This window comes from Podarcis bocagei, assembly GCF_964188305.1.
Source record: "Podarcis bocagei genome assembly, chromosome: 1".
Lineage (NCBI taxonomy): Eukaryota > Metazoa > Chordata > Lepidosauria > Squamata > Lacertidae > Podarcis > Podarcis bocagei.
The window spans coordinates 79,811,427-79,824,558 of NC_138125.1; the positions used below are offsets into that span (position 1 = coordinate 79,811,427).

The 13,132-nt window shown below is 41.6% G+C and overlaps 1 protein-coding gene across 2 annotated transcripts in view; it reads left to right on the forward strand.

The window, feature by feature from the left end:
• SLC25A22 (solute carrier family 25 member 22) overlaps positions 1-13,132 on the forward strand; it is a 66,787-nt gene that overhangs the window by 29,654 nt on the left and 24,001 nt on the right. The window contains exons 2-3 of one of the 2 annotated variants that reach the window (XM_081203302.1): positions 6,402-6,518; positions 12,899-13,024. In XM_081203302.1, coding sequence (XP_081059428.1) covers positions 6,499-6,518; positions 12,899-13,024 — 146 coding nt within the window. In that variant the 5' untranslated portion in view covers positions 6,402-6,498. Of the gene's footprint in view, positions 1-6,401; positions 6,519-9,365; positions 9,467-12,898; positions 13,025-13,132 lie in introns of those variants that run through there. The other variant, XM_081203303.1, reaches the window with a different exon arrangement.

Below are 13,132 nucleotides of genomic sequence, written 5' to 3' on the forward strand. Positions count from 1 at the left end.
CCAGAACCCTGCTGGGGGTGGGAGTGGAGGGAGATAGGTAACTGGAAATAATGTAGAAAACATGGCTGTTTGGCTTTCTCTGATCCTACAGTAAGAGAATAGCACATGAAAGATAAGAAATCCAGTGATCTATTCAACATATGTTGCCCACACATTTAAATCACAAGATCTTTCTCATACCCCCCTTCCAAAAAGCTGGTATAATTAATTTGTGTACATTGTGTTTTAAAAGAACAGGTTTGACAGGCCTCTTAACCCACGGGGCTTGCAAACAATAGACAAAAAGGAAACCATAGAGGAAGGAGCGGTAAATTGAGTGAGGTATAATAATAATAATAATTAATAATAATAATAATAATAATAATTTGAAAACCTAAAACAACATCCACATGCCCATGTGGATTCTGATCAACTTTATCATCTAAACTCTAGTCAAAGGTTCATCCCTGGGTGGGTCGCAACAATGAAAACAACATTGGAAACTGTTTCAAACAACTTGCTACTCTTTTTAAACTAATAAAAAATGGGATAAACATAAAATTGATCATTAGTTAAATGAATAATATAGCAGTTTGTTCACCACTTTCACTGAATTGTTCACCACTTGCAGGTGAAAATTAATGTCCTATTGTATAATTAATATTTCTTAATTGGACAACTTTTTTCTTTTTTTTTTACTATGGAAAGTGTTAGCATTAAGCTGCTGTCAGCTGGACTCTCCCATGCCATCTCCCTTTCAATGAAACAGTTTACCTTGTAGAGTGGATGAAAGACAGTGTGTGTGTGTAATATCAGACATGTTTGTAAATGTAATGTTAAACTGAACAGATTAAAAGAATTTGGTTTCGAAACCTTGGAGTGCCTTCAGACAACTAGCAGGTTTAATAAAAGATAGACAACCTTAAACAGTGTTGTGATAGGTCAGGCGTTTCTGTCCTGAACAGTATTTGTTTTGTTGGCTTGCCAAGGAAATCTTACTGATAACATCAGAAAAGTCTTAGAGCAGCACGGTCCACACTCATAATATTTGTTGTATATAGGATAGTTCAAGAAGTGGATTTGTCTGCTTCCTATAGTAAGTTTTTTATTACTAAAATTGTTGCTGTGTTAGTCCCCAAGGAACAAGTACAAAATAGCTAATGATTTCTGCCCTTGGCTCAGTTTCTACTGATGCAACCATGTGTGAACTTTGGAGCTGTGCACAGTTCTTTACTTAGCAGAGTGGCATCTGTTCAACAGCAGAGAGAAGAAAGCACACAGACACCCATCAATTAGCATTGTTGTTGTGCTATTGCACTCATGTCCTGCTGGTGGGCTACCACAAGCTGCTGTGGGAACAGAATGCTGGAGTAGATTATCCTTTGGTCCTTTCCTTCAAAGAGGTAGATTTTCAGCCAAGATCTCCATGACATAATTTTTGAGGCTCCTCTTTGCTTGAAGTGTACTGCCTTTGATTCTTTTCTCGGCACCTGGTTAAGATAAGTCTTTTAATTATTTTTAACAACCAGGGTAACAAAGAAAGAAAAGCAGAGGGGGGAAGGTGAAAGAAAAATACACATGCCATCAGTTTGTATTAAGATAAGCCTTCCTAAATAATGCGTCATTCCAGATTCCCTCTAAATTTCCACCTTGCAGCTAACCTTGAAGATTGCTTCCAGAGAGTGGGCTCTTTTTTGTGTATGGGTGGGGGAAGTAGGTGCTTTAAAATTAGTGCTTTCTTGTTATTGAAATGATGAAAGATAGAATAAACTTTTCCTCTTTTCAGAACTTCTGGCATCTCTTAATAATATAATTACAATGATTTCTTCACCAGTAGGGCTGCCAGTGGTGGTACAGAGAGTATAAATACCCTATTATCCTAGGATCCTCCAGCAATACCCCAGAAATGCTGAACAGCGTGGTCAGTAGACCAGCAGCATCTGCAATCTGCCTCTCTGGCCCAACACCAGCTGCATACCCTCTAAGCCTGTCTCAAGGTCAAAAGATTTCCTGGTCAGGGAGATGGCACTCTTATGGACAATAGCAACAGCCCTGCCTTGACCGCCCCAGTCTAGCCTGATGCAGTACTGAAAACCCAGGTGGGCATAGCTAGGTAAGATATGGCCCACTCAGCTTTTTTGCCCAAGTCTCTGTAATGCCTGCTGGATCTGCCCATTCATCCACAACCAAGTCATTGATGAGCATGGTTTTCTTATGGGCAGATCTGGCGTTCTGCAACAGCACCACTAGACTGGAGGGCTCAGTCAATATGCTACCAGTGGTTTGCAGAGATATGAAAGAGTTGAAACAAATAATGCAGATGAAACACCTAAGCCTGTTTATTTTTCATTATTTAAATGAAAGCTGATCTTCTTGGTCTGTCAAAATTACATCTTTTTCTTTTTTTTTTGGAATATATTTGATTCTCTGCAGTTACTTGACACACTTATAAATGTAAACAAGAATCAAACCCTCTTCTGGAACTGATGTGTATAATTCCCTTACAGAATGCAAATGTATCTGTACAACTCATTCCAAAGTTGCTGATAATGAAGAGCCTCTGGTGGGGAGGATGGTAGCTGACCTGTTTGCCATGCCAACAACTGACAACTTCTCTACCTTCGGGGCATGTCAGTCATTTGAAGTGGAATGTCTCTGAGAGCAAATGAGATATGGTGAATTGCTAGACAGAAGCTGGTTCCCAGCTGATGTCAGACAAGCAAAACACTTAAGAAAGGGTGAATGCAGTTCAGCTTCAGACTTGGAAACGGCTACTTTTTAATTCATGCTTTCCCACTTCTCCAGTGGGCTGGAATGTTTACAGCATCAACTGTTATTTCTACTGGGCCATAAAAGAACATGTTTTACTTAGAGGCAATACATAAATCAGGGCTCATCCAGACTTGTCCTATGTTTAGAAAGCACAGGTCCAAGCGTTTCCCCCCTTGCTCTGCCACTTTCCCCAGGAAAGCCAGCTCTTCAGTGATAAATCAGGCAAATGTCAGTTCAGAGAAAACCCAATTGACATTTGGTCTGATTCAGTGGTAAATAATGAGTTTCCCTAGGGGGAAAGCGGCAGGGCAGGGACAAGTCTGGATGAGCCCCCACTATCAAAGGAGGCTAGTCCATTAGGGCAAATGAGACACTGCCCCACCAATCTCAATCTGCCCTCAGCCAGCCTCTGCTTGCCTGTTGTCTTAGTTAAAACCAGTTTGGGGTGGGTAGCTTTAACTGTCCTCTTCCTCCTCCTCCTCCGTCTCAGTGTTGCCCTTATACTCCTTTGTAGGGAGGAAGAGGATAGGGACAAACTAGAATGAGTTGGCTCTGACTCCTGTTGTTTTTTTCCATGCCTTCCACCCTAGCAGTCCCAAAAGGGAAGCAGTCACCACTGGTTACTATTGCTGTTCTGTATCTGGGTGAAACACAGTAATGCTGTGAATGGGGTGTTTTGAAATGGGTGCATTTATGCTACTGTTTCTTCTGACGCATGGACAAGTTTGTGGGTTAAGAGCTCAATTGCATTGCAGTTAGTTGGCTATCCAGCTAACAGCCCCCCACCTTCCCCTAGCGCCCAATCACTTGCATTAGGAATCCAGGCTAGCATGCAGGGTTCTGCTTAGAAGAACCTAGCACATGTTAGCCCACTGCCAAACATATCTTCCAGAGTCTTTTCAGTAATAAAAACTACGTATATGGAGACAATTGTCTTCTTTATTTGCTTTAGTAACTCTTCAGCTATTCAGCAGAATGTTTTCAAATCTGTATTCTTCCACCTTAACCTGTTCTGTACTGCTGTCCATATGCTACCAGATTGAAGTTTCAGGAGCTAATTTATCACAGATTGCGTCACTTCTCTCACCACTTGATGACATTGTTTTAGGACGCTGCTGAATGTGTGAACTGTCTGTACTGAAAAGCAGGGTTTTTTTTCCCCAGCTGGGGAAACTGGGTTGTCCTTAAAGTGGGAGAAGTGGGAGTTCCTGCACCTGTTTTTCTAGAAAAGAAGTACTGCTGAAATGTGTTGCAGTGTGGTGGCAGAGGTGGGGGAAACAAAAGCTCTGCATTTTCTTGATTTGTAATAACTGTTTCTCACATGCAGTACATGCCATATCTGAATAGTGAAGAAATAGAGTACACACAATTATGTGTGTGTGAATTTGCACTAGCACTTACCTAATCCAGTTGGAACAATATCACTGTTGCATATTGTGTGCATAGATCAAAATTTTCAAACTCTGCAGAGAACAAATATATCTTCCTTTTTCCGAAATGCGTTATGTAATTTTTGATGAGAAAATATGTGTAGAGATTGTTGCAAAAAACATGCATTGAGCGGTGCTCAGTATCTAAAACTGCAGGGTTATTTTTAATTTTACCTTGCCCTATGAGTAAAGAAATGATATATCATACAGTACTGGCAAACAGTATAAAACAACAGTAATGTTTATGAAACCAAATACAAAATGCACCACAAGTTTGTGGATCAAATTAATACACCAGTGTGCCTGAAAATCCTGAGTGAGTTTTAAGCAGGTAATAATAATAATAATAATAATAATAATAATAATAATAATAGTAATAATAATTTATTATTTATACCCCACCCATCCTGCTGGGTTTCCCCAGACACTCTGGGTGGCTCCCAACAGAATAAAACATCAAACATTAAAAACTTCCCTAAGCAGGGCTGCCTTCAGATGCCGTCTAAAAGTCAGATAGTTGTTTATTTCCTTGACATCTGATGGGAGGGCATTCCACAGGGTGGGCGCCACTATGGAGAAGGCCCTCTGCCTTCCCCCCTGTAACTTCACATCTCCCAGTGAGAGAACTGCCACAAGGCCCTCAGAGCTGGACCTCAGTGTCCAGGCAGAACGATGAGGGTGGAGACGCTCCTTCAGGTATACTGGGCCAAGGCCATTTAGGGCTTTAAAGGTCAGCACCAACACTTCGAATTGTGCTTGGAAACGTACTGGGAGCCAATGTACATCTTTCAGGACCGGTGTTATAGGGTCTCGACGGTTCCTAAATCTAAGGCTGTCACTTTAGGATATGCCCAGTCACTTTAGGATACAGCATTTACTTTTTTCAATTTTTCTGTTTTGCATGTGGGGCCTATTGTTGCTTCTTTTTGTAACTCTGCACAGTTGCGTTTAGTATGAGGTACATTAGAAAAAAAACTCCACCCTGCATGGTTTCCCCCCTTTTTCTTCATACTTACTGTTTCATTCTACCCCACACTTCTCTTCATTAAGACTTTTATGCAGAAGGCACTTCTTCTTTTTAAAAACTCTGCAAGTCCCCCCCCCCCCCGCTCTTCTGATCCCATTCTAGCAGCACAGCAGTTTAGCACCTTTGGGCAGGCGCCTCGCCTGGGTACCACGAGATGAGTGGGTGTGATTTCACAGTCTTGCTTCAGTTAGCAGCAGAAAATAGCTTGGAAATATACTGCTCTTAAAAAACACACGATTAAATGTGAATATGAATAACTTACAAATGAAATGATGTTCTCTATGTAGGTTTGGTAAACATTTTGAGAATCAAGATAAGGCTGTTTCTGCATGACTTGAGCCAACAACCAGTACAAATGGAAGGAACTTCCATATGGATCTGGTATAGACTGCAAAGTAATATAAGGATCAAGAGGCATGGTTTGCAGTGTGTCTGCAGTGTTAAAACAATGCTGTGTAATGGTTTACTCAAAATATTATTGGGGTTAGTTCAACAAGTTGGCATGCCTACTTGACCAGTTTTTCAACAATCTGACAACTTAATAAAGTTAACCTGATTTAAAGGAAATCTAATCCAGGGGCGGACTTGTGTGAATGTGAGAGGTATGGTCCATTCATGAGAGCATGTAGAGGGGGAAGAGACATCACTGCAAATTTCCACTTGCCAGAGTGTCAAGAAGTAAAAATGGTGTGAAGCAGGGGTAGGCAACCTAAGGCCCAATTGCTTTCTCAATCCAGCCCACGGATGGTCTGGGAATCAGCGTGTTTTTACACAAGTAGAATGTGTGCTTTTATTTAAAATGCATCTCTGGGCTATTTGTGGGGCATAGGAATTCGTTCATTCTTTTCCTTCAAAATAGAGTCTGGAAACCAGGGATGCCCTTTCTTAGGCAGATCATGTGGTTTTCCTGGGATGTTTGAACCGTGGCATCTTCCTTTGTAGGTCATGGACCCTGGAAGACTGCTCTTTACTGTTTTAAAATTTGGATGTGGAAGAGAAAATATTTACTCTTCTTTGGGTTTTTAGATTATGCCTCTCTGTTTTTTGGTCCTTTTCTAAAAATGAGGATGCCTAATCTACTTTGCATGATTCTCCTGATGATGACAGAGATTGTAAGTGCTCTTATTGAGTATAGAAAGCTTATAGCGATGATGAGAAACTATAATCCTGGTATTATTTCTGTCTCTTTCTAGATAACCATTTGCTCAGAAATAGGTGACTGAACGCCAAAGAATTTGAAAGACTTCTGGAAGAACAAATCTAGTTTCCACAAGATCAAATCTGTATTAAATGGCTGATAAACAGATCAGGTAAAAGCATTTCTTTCCTTCTTCTCTCAACTGTTGTCTCTACTTCTGGTTCCTTTTGTCCTTCCACATTTGCTTTTCTTCATTCGTAAGGTCCACAACACATCCCAAAGTACTCTCTTCTTTCTCTACCCCTTTGCCTCTGCTCCTTTCTTCATTATTGCCCCTGATGGTCTTGTGGTTGGAACAGAAGAGGAGGAACAGCACATGGAGCAGATCCAAACATTCAGGCTGCAATGCTGTGCCCACTTAGCTGAGAGTATACCCTGTATTCCATGGGACAGGAATACTTTTGAAACAAGGACCTACATGCTTGAAATCATATCTGCATAGGTGATTCATAAGCTTTAGACATCCTGCATGTTTGGGAGACAGGCCCAGTTGTTAGATTTTGAGGTGGATAGATGCACTTTTGCACTGGGATGCAAAGAGTTGGGTTGTTATTTCTGTCTGCACCAGGTCTTTTCTGTTCCCCTTCTTTTGGCAGCCACTTGCACTCTACAGAAAGCTAGTTATCGGGACACTCCATGCGGCAGCATACAATGTAATGTGAGTGGATTCAGCCAGGGGAAATTAGTAAACAATCAAACTCGCACTCATAATGCACAGTGGAATTACTTTCCACTAGTATATGGACCTGTTTGTCCTTAGAACTAGATCCTTGTTAATTTAATGGGACAAGTTAATCATAACTTGATTTAACTCCCATTGAAATCAGTGGGAGCGAAGTTCAACTTAAGTCACTCTGGAACTAACCCTATAATTCTGACGTTTAAAATAGAAGTAAGTTACATAAGTTTTGTATGATGCTGGCAATATTAATTTATTTTAGAGGCACAAGAATGCAGCTTTGAAATACCAATAATAAAAAATTGGGGCATGCAAACATCTTTTAATGAATGTACATATTTATCTGGGGAATAGAAAGTCTAGAGAAGTTAAAACAGGCCATATGCAGCCTCCAGCCAGATTTTATCCAACACTTCAGGTCCCCTCCCAACTATCAGCAGGGAGGGAAAAGGACTTTGATGTTGTGCAAAGTTGTGCAATTTCAACTCTTTGTGAGAAGATCAAATCAGGGAGCAAAATGTCTCATCAGAATTCTGCTTCTTACAAATATAGTATGCATGCAATTTAAGGCTGCAAAGTTTGAGACTATAAAGTAAGACTGTGCAGTGATCTTATTTTAATTCTTCTGCTGGGTTTACCAAGCTCTTTTTGCCTTTTGCACAGTCAGGACAGGCAAATGATGTTGCAGAGTTGTTGTTTTTTTGCTGCAAACGTTGCAGGGTGGGGGGGAAGTATGAGGAAAATGGAAGGTGAAAAGTCAAGTGGGGTTACTAAGAAATATATTGCCTGTTTCATGGAAAATAGCTTTGTGGTCTTGCCTATCTATTACTGGAAGGCGATCCATGACAGCTTTCCATTGGGTGAATATTTACCAACCCTGGGTTAAAGCAATGGGTGATGTTGCAGAAATTATATTAAACTAAGGCATAATATCTGATAGTAATGGCGTGTTTTTCTAGGGGTTAAAATTAGTGCTATAGAAAAGCTTAATATGTGTTATGTGCTAGGGAGAGTCTTACCCCACCAATAGTCTGACTGAAGCATTTTGCACCAGCTGGAGCCTCCAGACCAGGCCCAAGGGTAGCCCCATGTACTGCACATTGCAGTAATCAAGTCTAGAGGTTACCAGTGCCTGAATCTTCTGTTGCCAGACCATCCCTGTCCAATAATGGTCACAGAGAGTGGAACAGCCATAGCTGGTAAAAGGTTTTCCTTTCAACTGAGGCTACCTGACCCTCCAGCAACAAATTTGGGTCCAGGAACAAGTTAAAAATTCCTAATATGCTATACAAGCAATAAGTTATCTCCTCTTTGGTAGCCAACATACAAAATTCTGGGTACTACTACTACTACTACTAATAATAATAATTGAATATATATACAACCCTATACCAGGGGGTATAAGAGCAGTTCACAGAATAAAATCAAGATATAAAGCCACAAAATACATAATAAAAACACAATAGCCCCTCCCCCAAAAAACACATTTTAAAAGGGCATAGGATCTAAATCAGATCAACCAAAGGCCTAGTTAAAAAGGAATGTCTTTGCCTGACACCTAAAGATGTATAATGAAGGTGCCATGCGAACTTCCTTGGGGAGGGCATTCCACAGACAGGGAACCACTGCAGAGAAGGCCTTTTCTCATGTTGCTACCCTCTGGACCTCTCAAGGAGGAGTCACACGAAGGAGGGCCTCAGAAGATGATCTCAAGGTCTGGGTAGGTTCATATGGAAAGAGGCGGTCCTTGAGGTATTGTGGTCCTGAGTCGTTTAAGGTACCAAATATCAAGCTAAAAACTTGGCCCTCAGCATATCTCTATTATTTATGTCACCATTGTTGTCTTAATAAACCAAAGTATTTTATATTTTGTGGGTTTACATTTGACCAGCAGGCAATGAACTACAAGATGTTAGGGCATGAACCAGAGGTGGGGAACCTCTGGCTCATTGGCCAACCTTGGCCTGACAGGCGCTCCAAGTTGGCATGTGAGGTCATTCCCCGCAAACCACAGCTGCCTGTCACTCACTGGGTGATGTTAGCTGATGGGTTTAGTCCTGCTGGATGCTTGTTCCCTTTGGGGAAGCAGGCTGGGGAAGCAGACTACTCCCCCCGAACCCCATGGTTCAGCTTTGTCAGGTGGGTTACTCTACCCACTGGGGGATGGGAGATGATGATGAATCTGGCCCACTAGGATGAAAAGGTTGCCAACCCCTGGCATGCGCTGTAATTATGTAGCTAATTTGTTGTTTTGTACCGTCGCAGCAATCTGTGACTTTAGAATGGAATCAAGCAAGTGTTCTTGCAGTGTCTGTTTAACAGACAACAGAGCTGCTTAACAGACACAGAACATATCACAGCAAATGGCACGTAATGCTCAGGTGAGTTGTCAAGGCCCGACTTTGATACTTCTGCTTAATGGCTGGCTCTTCTGCATCAACCATTTTGGGTGTGCTGCTAGACCTTTCCTGAAAAGCGAGTCTCCCTCTGAGAATCTGAGCAGCTTTTCTACTTGCTGTTGCCCTTTGATAAAATGCCTTCTGATTCTTTGGCTCTGCTTACGTCCAGCCATTGTCTATTTCACGAGTGATTTTCCAATTTCATTGTTACCTAAGAGCAGCTTTTGTAGAGAGAGCCTTAGCGAGACAATGAGTGTTGTCTTCTGACAAAGAGTTGGGGATTTTGCTATTTTAATGGTTTCAGGGAAAAGAGATCCTCTTACTGGCACATCTTATAATTGAGACAGCAGGTTTTAATGTGTGTGGTTTTTTAAAAATGCAGGATAGGACGACACAGAGAAGCTGTGTGACAACAAACTCCCTTGGTTGCCCTGTGGGATTACTTTTTTTGAGTGAAAGACAAGGGAAGCACAACCCTTTTGATTCTCTGACCTGGACTCTTTAAAGGCTTTTGGTGCCATCACAAATGGTGTCCTTCTTGATATCAGTTGTCTAGGGTAGGTTTGAGAGGCTCTGCCCAGCAGTGGTTCTACTCATTTTTGGATAGCCATTTCCGGAAAGTAGTGCTGGGATAATAGTCTTCACCCTTTAGTGCTTTGTGAGTCCACAGGGTTTCCATGCTGTTTAACATCTACATGAAGCTGCTGGGAGAGGTCATCCTGAGATTTGGTCTGATTTGTCACCCATAAGGAGATGGCACCCAGCTTTCTCTCTCACTTTCGTTGGACTTAGCTGAGGTTGTCACAACCCTGAACCAGTATTTGGGAGTGATTATGGGCTGGGTGAGGGTGAATAAACTGAGACTCAGTTCAAACAAGAATGCTGATAGTGGTTCATTCACCCAGGTGATTATTTTCAGCCTATTTTACATGGGATTGCATCCCCTATAAAGGACCACAGTTTGCAATCTGGGGTGCTTATTGATCTAGCACTTTCATTTGAAGCTATGTTCCTCAAAGCGCTGTTATCAGCTTCAGCTAATTCACCAGCTGCAACCTTGTTTGGGTAAAGATAGTGTGGCTACAATTATCCATGTTCTGGTAACCTTCCATTTTAGACTATTGCAATGCATTGTATGTAGGCCACCTAATAAGTCTGCAAATGCAGTTGTTCCAGAATAGGGCACAATACTAATAGCTGGTTCTGGGCAGTTTGACTATATTAACTGTGTCCGTCCAGTTCTAGGCCCAATTTAAAGGTCTGATTTTGATCCATAGAGCCTAAACCATTTGGGACCAGATTCAAAAAAATGTCCTCTGCCATATGCATGTGGTGGAACTTTAAGACCCTCTTCAAAGACTTGATTCAGGTGACCCTGCCCAATGAAGTAAGGCAGATAACCAATTGGGGGGTGCACTCACTTATGCACTAGCCTTCCAATGAAAGCTAGTCTTGCACCATCTTTGTCAGGCATCCCCAAACTCGGCCCTCCAGATGTTTTGGGAGTACAGTTCCCACCATCCCTGACCACTGGTCCTGTTAGCTAGGGATGATGGGAGTTGTAGTCCCAAAACATCTGGAGGGCCGAGTTTGGGGGTGCCTGCTCTTTGTGGTCTTTTTGGTGCCAGACAAAGACTTTTCTGTTCATCCATGTGTTCTATGCATCTTCTGTAGTCTGGCCCTTTCAGATTTTCTCGTGTTTCTGATTTTGAGAGTATAGTGGGCTTTGTTTTCATGGTTTATTTTGTATGTAGGTAAGTGTCTGGATTTATATTAGTCCAGCTGCCTGGCTGTACTCAATTGATAATATTTAGGCTGCATAACGCGCACCAGAGAGTGTGGGTTGGAGAGTGAGAATACTGGTTTAGACCTGTTTGCTGTAAGAGATTCTTTGTCAACTTGCAGAATTGTGCTGCAGAATACAATGGAATTGTCATTATAAACTTTACGCTGGGATGATTTTCATAATCTGCTGAATTTCCAAGGTGGTCCAGTGTTAATTTACTATAGTTTCAGATTTAGAGGAAGGGAAGGCTCCATGATTTTAATTGTTTATAAATCATGAAATACAAACTTGGAATAATCAGCTCTGGATAACTATTTTTTTTAAGGCTATTATGTCTCTCTTGCTGAGACCATCCTCTGCGTGACCAGCTGTCCCATTCCTGGCCTATTCGAAAGCCCTCAGAGTTCTTTTGTCAGTTGACCAAAGTGGAGCTCACTTCTCACTCCCCCCCCCACCTTTCTGATAAACGTTCTGATATAAGCTCAGTGCCAGGCATTATAGGCCCTAATATATGACTGGGCACAAAGATATAAAGTTTTTTTTTGGGGGGGGGGGGAGGTTCTTTTAAACTTAACTTCATTTGAGAGGTGGGTTTCCTGCTCTTAGTCTTCATTATTCTGAAATCAGCAAATGCAAGTAAGTTCTATAATACTGCTTTTGTGCGACTGGTGAGTCATTACTACTACTGCTACTACTACTACTATTTTTTCCCCTTTTTTCTGCAACTGTTGCAATCATAAAAGAATTATGTGAATCTCAGGCTTTCCATGAAAAAAATTTCTGATGTCCTGTGACCATGAGATTATGTAGATTTTTCTATGGCAATTGTAAACATGCTTGCTTGACAGCAGCACCCATTTATCTTGTATCTGAATAGGCACATTCCAAATGAGGAACTCTAGTCTGGTGTGGAAAAACCAGCTAAGAGTCCTGTGATTCCTTAAGTACCATAACCTTTCATGAAGAGGAGTCTCCATAACTGACCTATCTGATGAATGGGACTCTAATCCACGAAAGCTTACACCACAACAAATCTGTTGGTCCCTGAGATGCAATGAGATTTTTCTGAGGTGCTAGTACCTACGGGACTGCCTCTCCTGGTATGCCCCGCGGAGGACCTTAAGGTCCACAAATGACAACACTTTGGAGGTCCCAAGTCGCAAGGTGGTTAGATTGGTCTCAACTAGGGCCAAGGCCTTTTCAGTACTGGCCCCGACTTGTTACAAGACACTAGGGCCCTGCGGGACTTGACATCTTTCTGCAGGGCCTGCAAAACAGAGCTGTTCTGCGTGGCCTTTGGTTTGGACTCAGTCTGACCCTTATGTTTCCCTCCCCTTATGGTTTTGATCTATGGGCTACTTTTAAAATGAGGCTGCGTTTTAAATTGTATTTTAACCTGTATTTTAAATTGGTTCCCCCCCCCCCATTATGTTTTTATTTTAATTTTACTGGCGTTAGCCGCCCTGAGCCCTGCTCTGGCCAGGGAGGGCAGGGTATAAATAAAATTTATTGTTATTATTATTTATTATTATTATTATTGTTAATGTATCTTGATTGAACATATGGCTGCTATAGTTATTTCACCTTTTGATGTCTTCTTGTGCCTCTCTTATTACTTTTCCTCACAGTTTACCTGCCAAGCTGATCAATGGAGGGATAGCTGGGCTAATTGGGGTCACCTGTGTATTTCCTATTGACCTGGCAAAAACTCGCCTACAGAATCAGCAGAATGGCCAGAGAATGTACACAAGCATGTAAGTACTTGAGTTACGAAGTGAAAGAAATTGTGTAGTAGTTATTCATCAATCATTTCGTTTTTGAAAAATCAATTTGCATAGTAGAGTTGCTTTGCAGTACTGTGC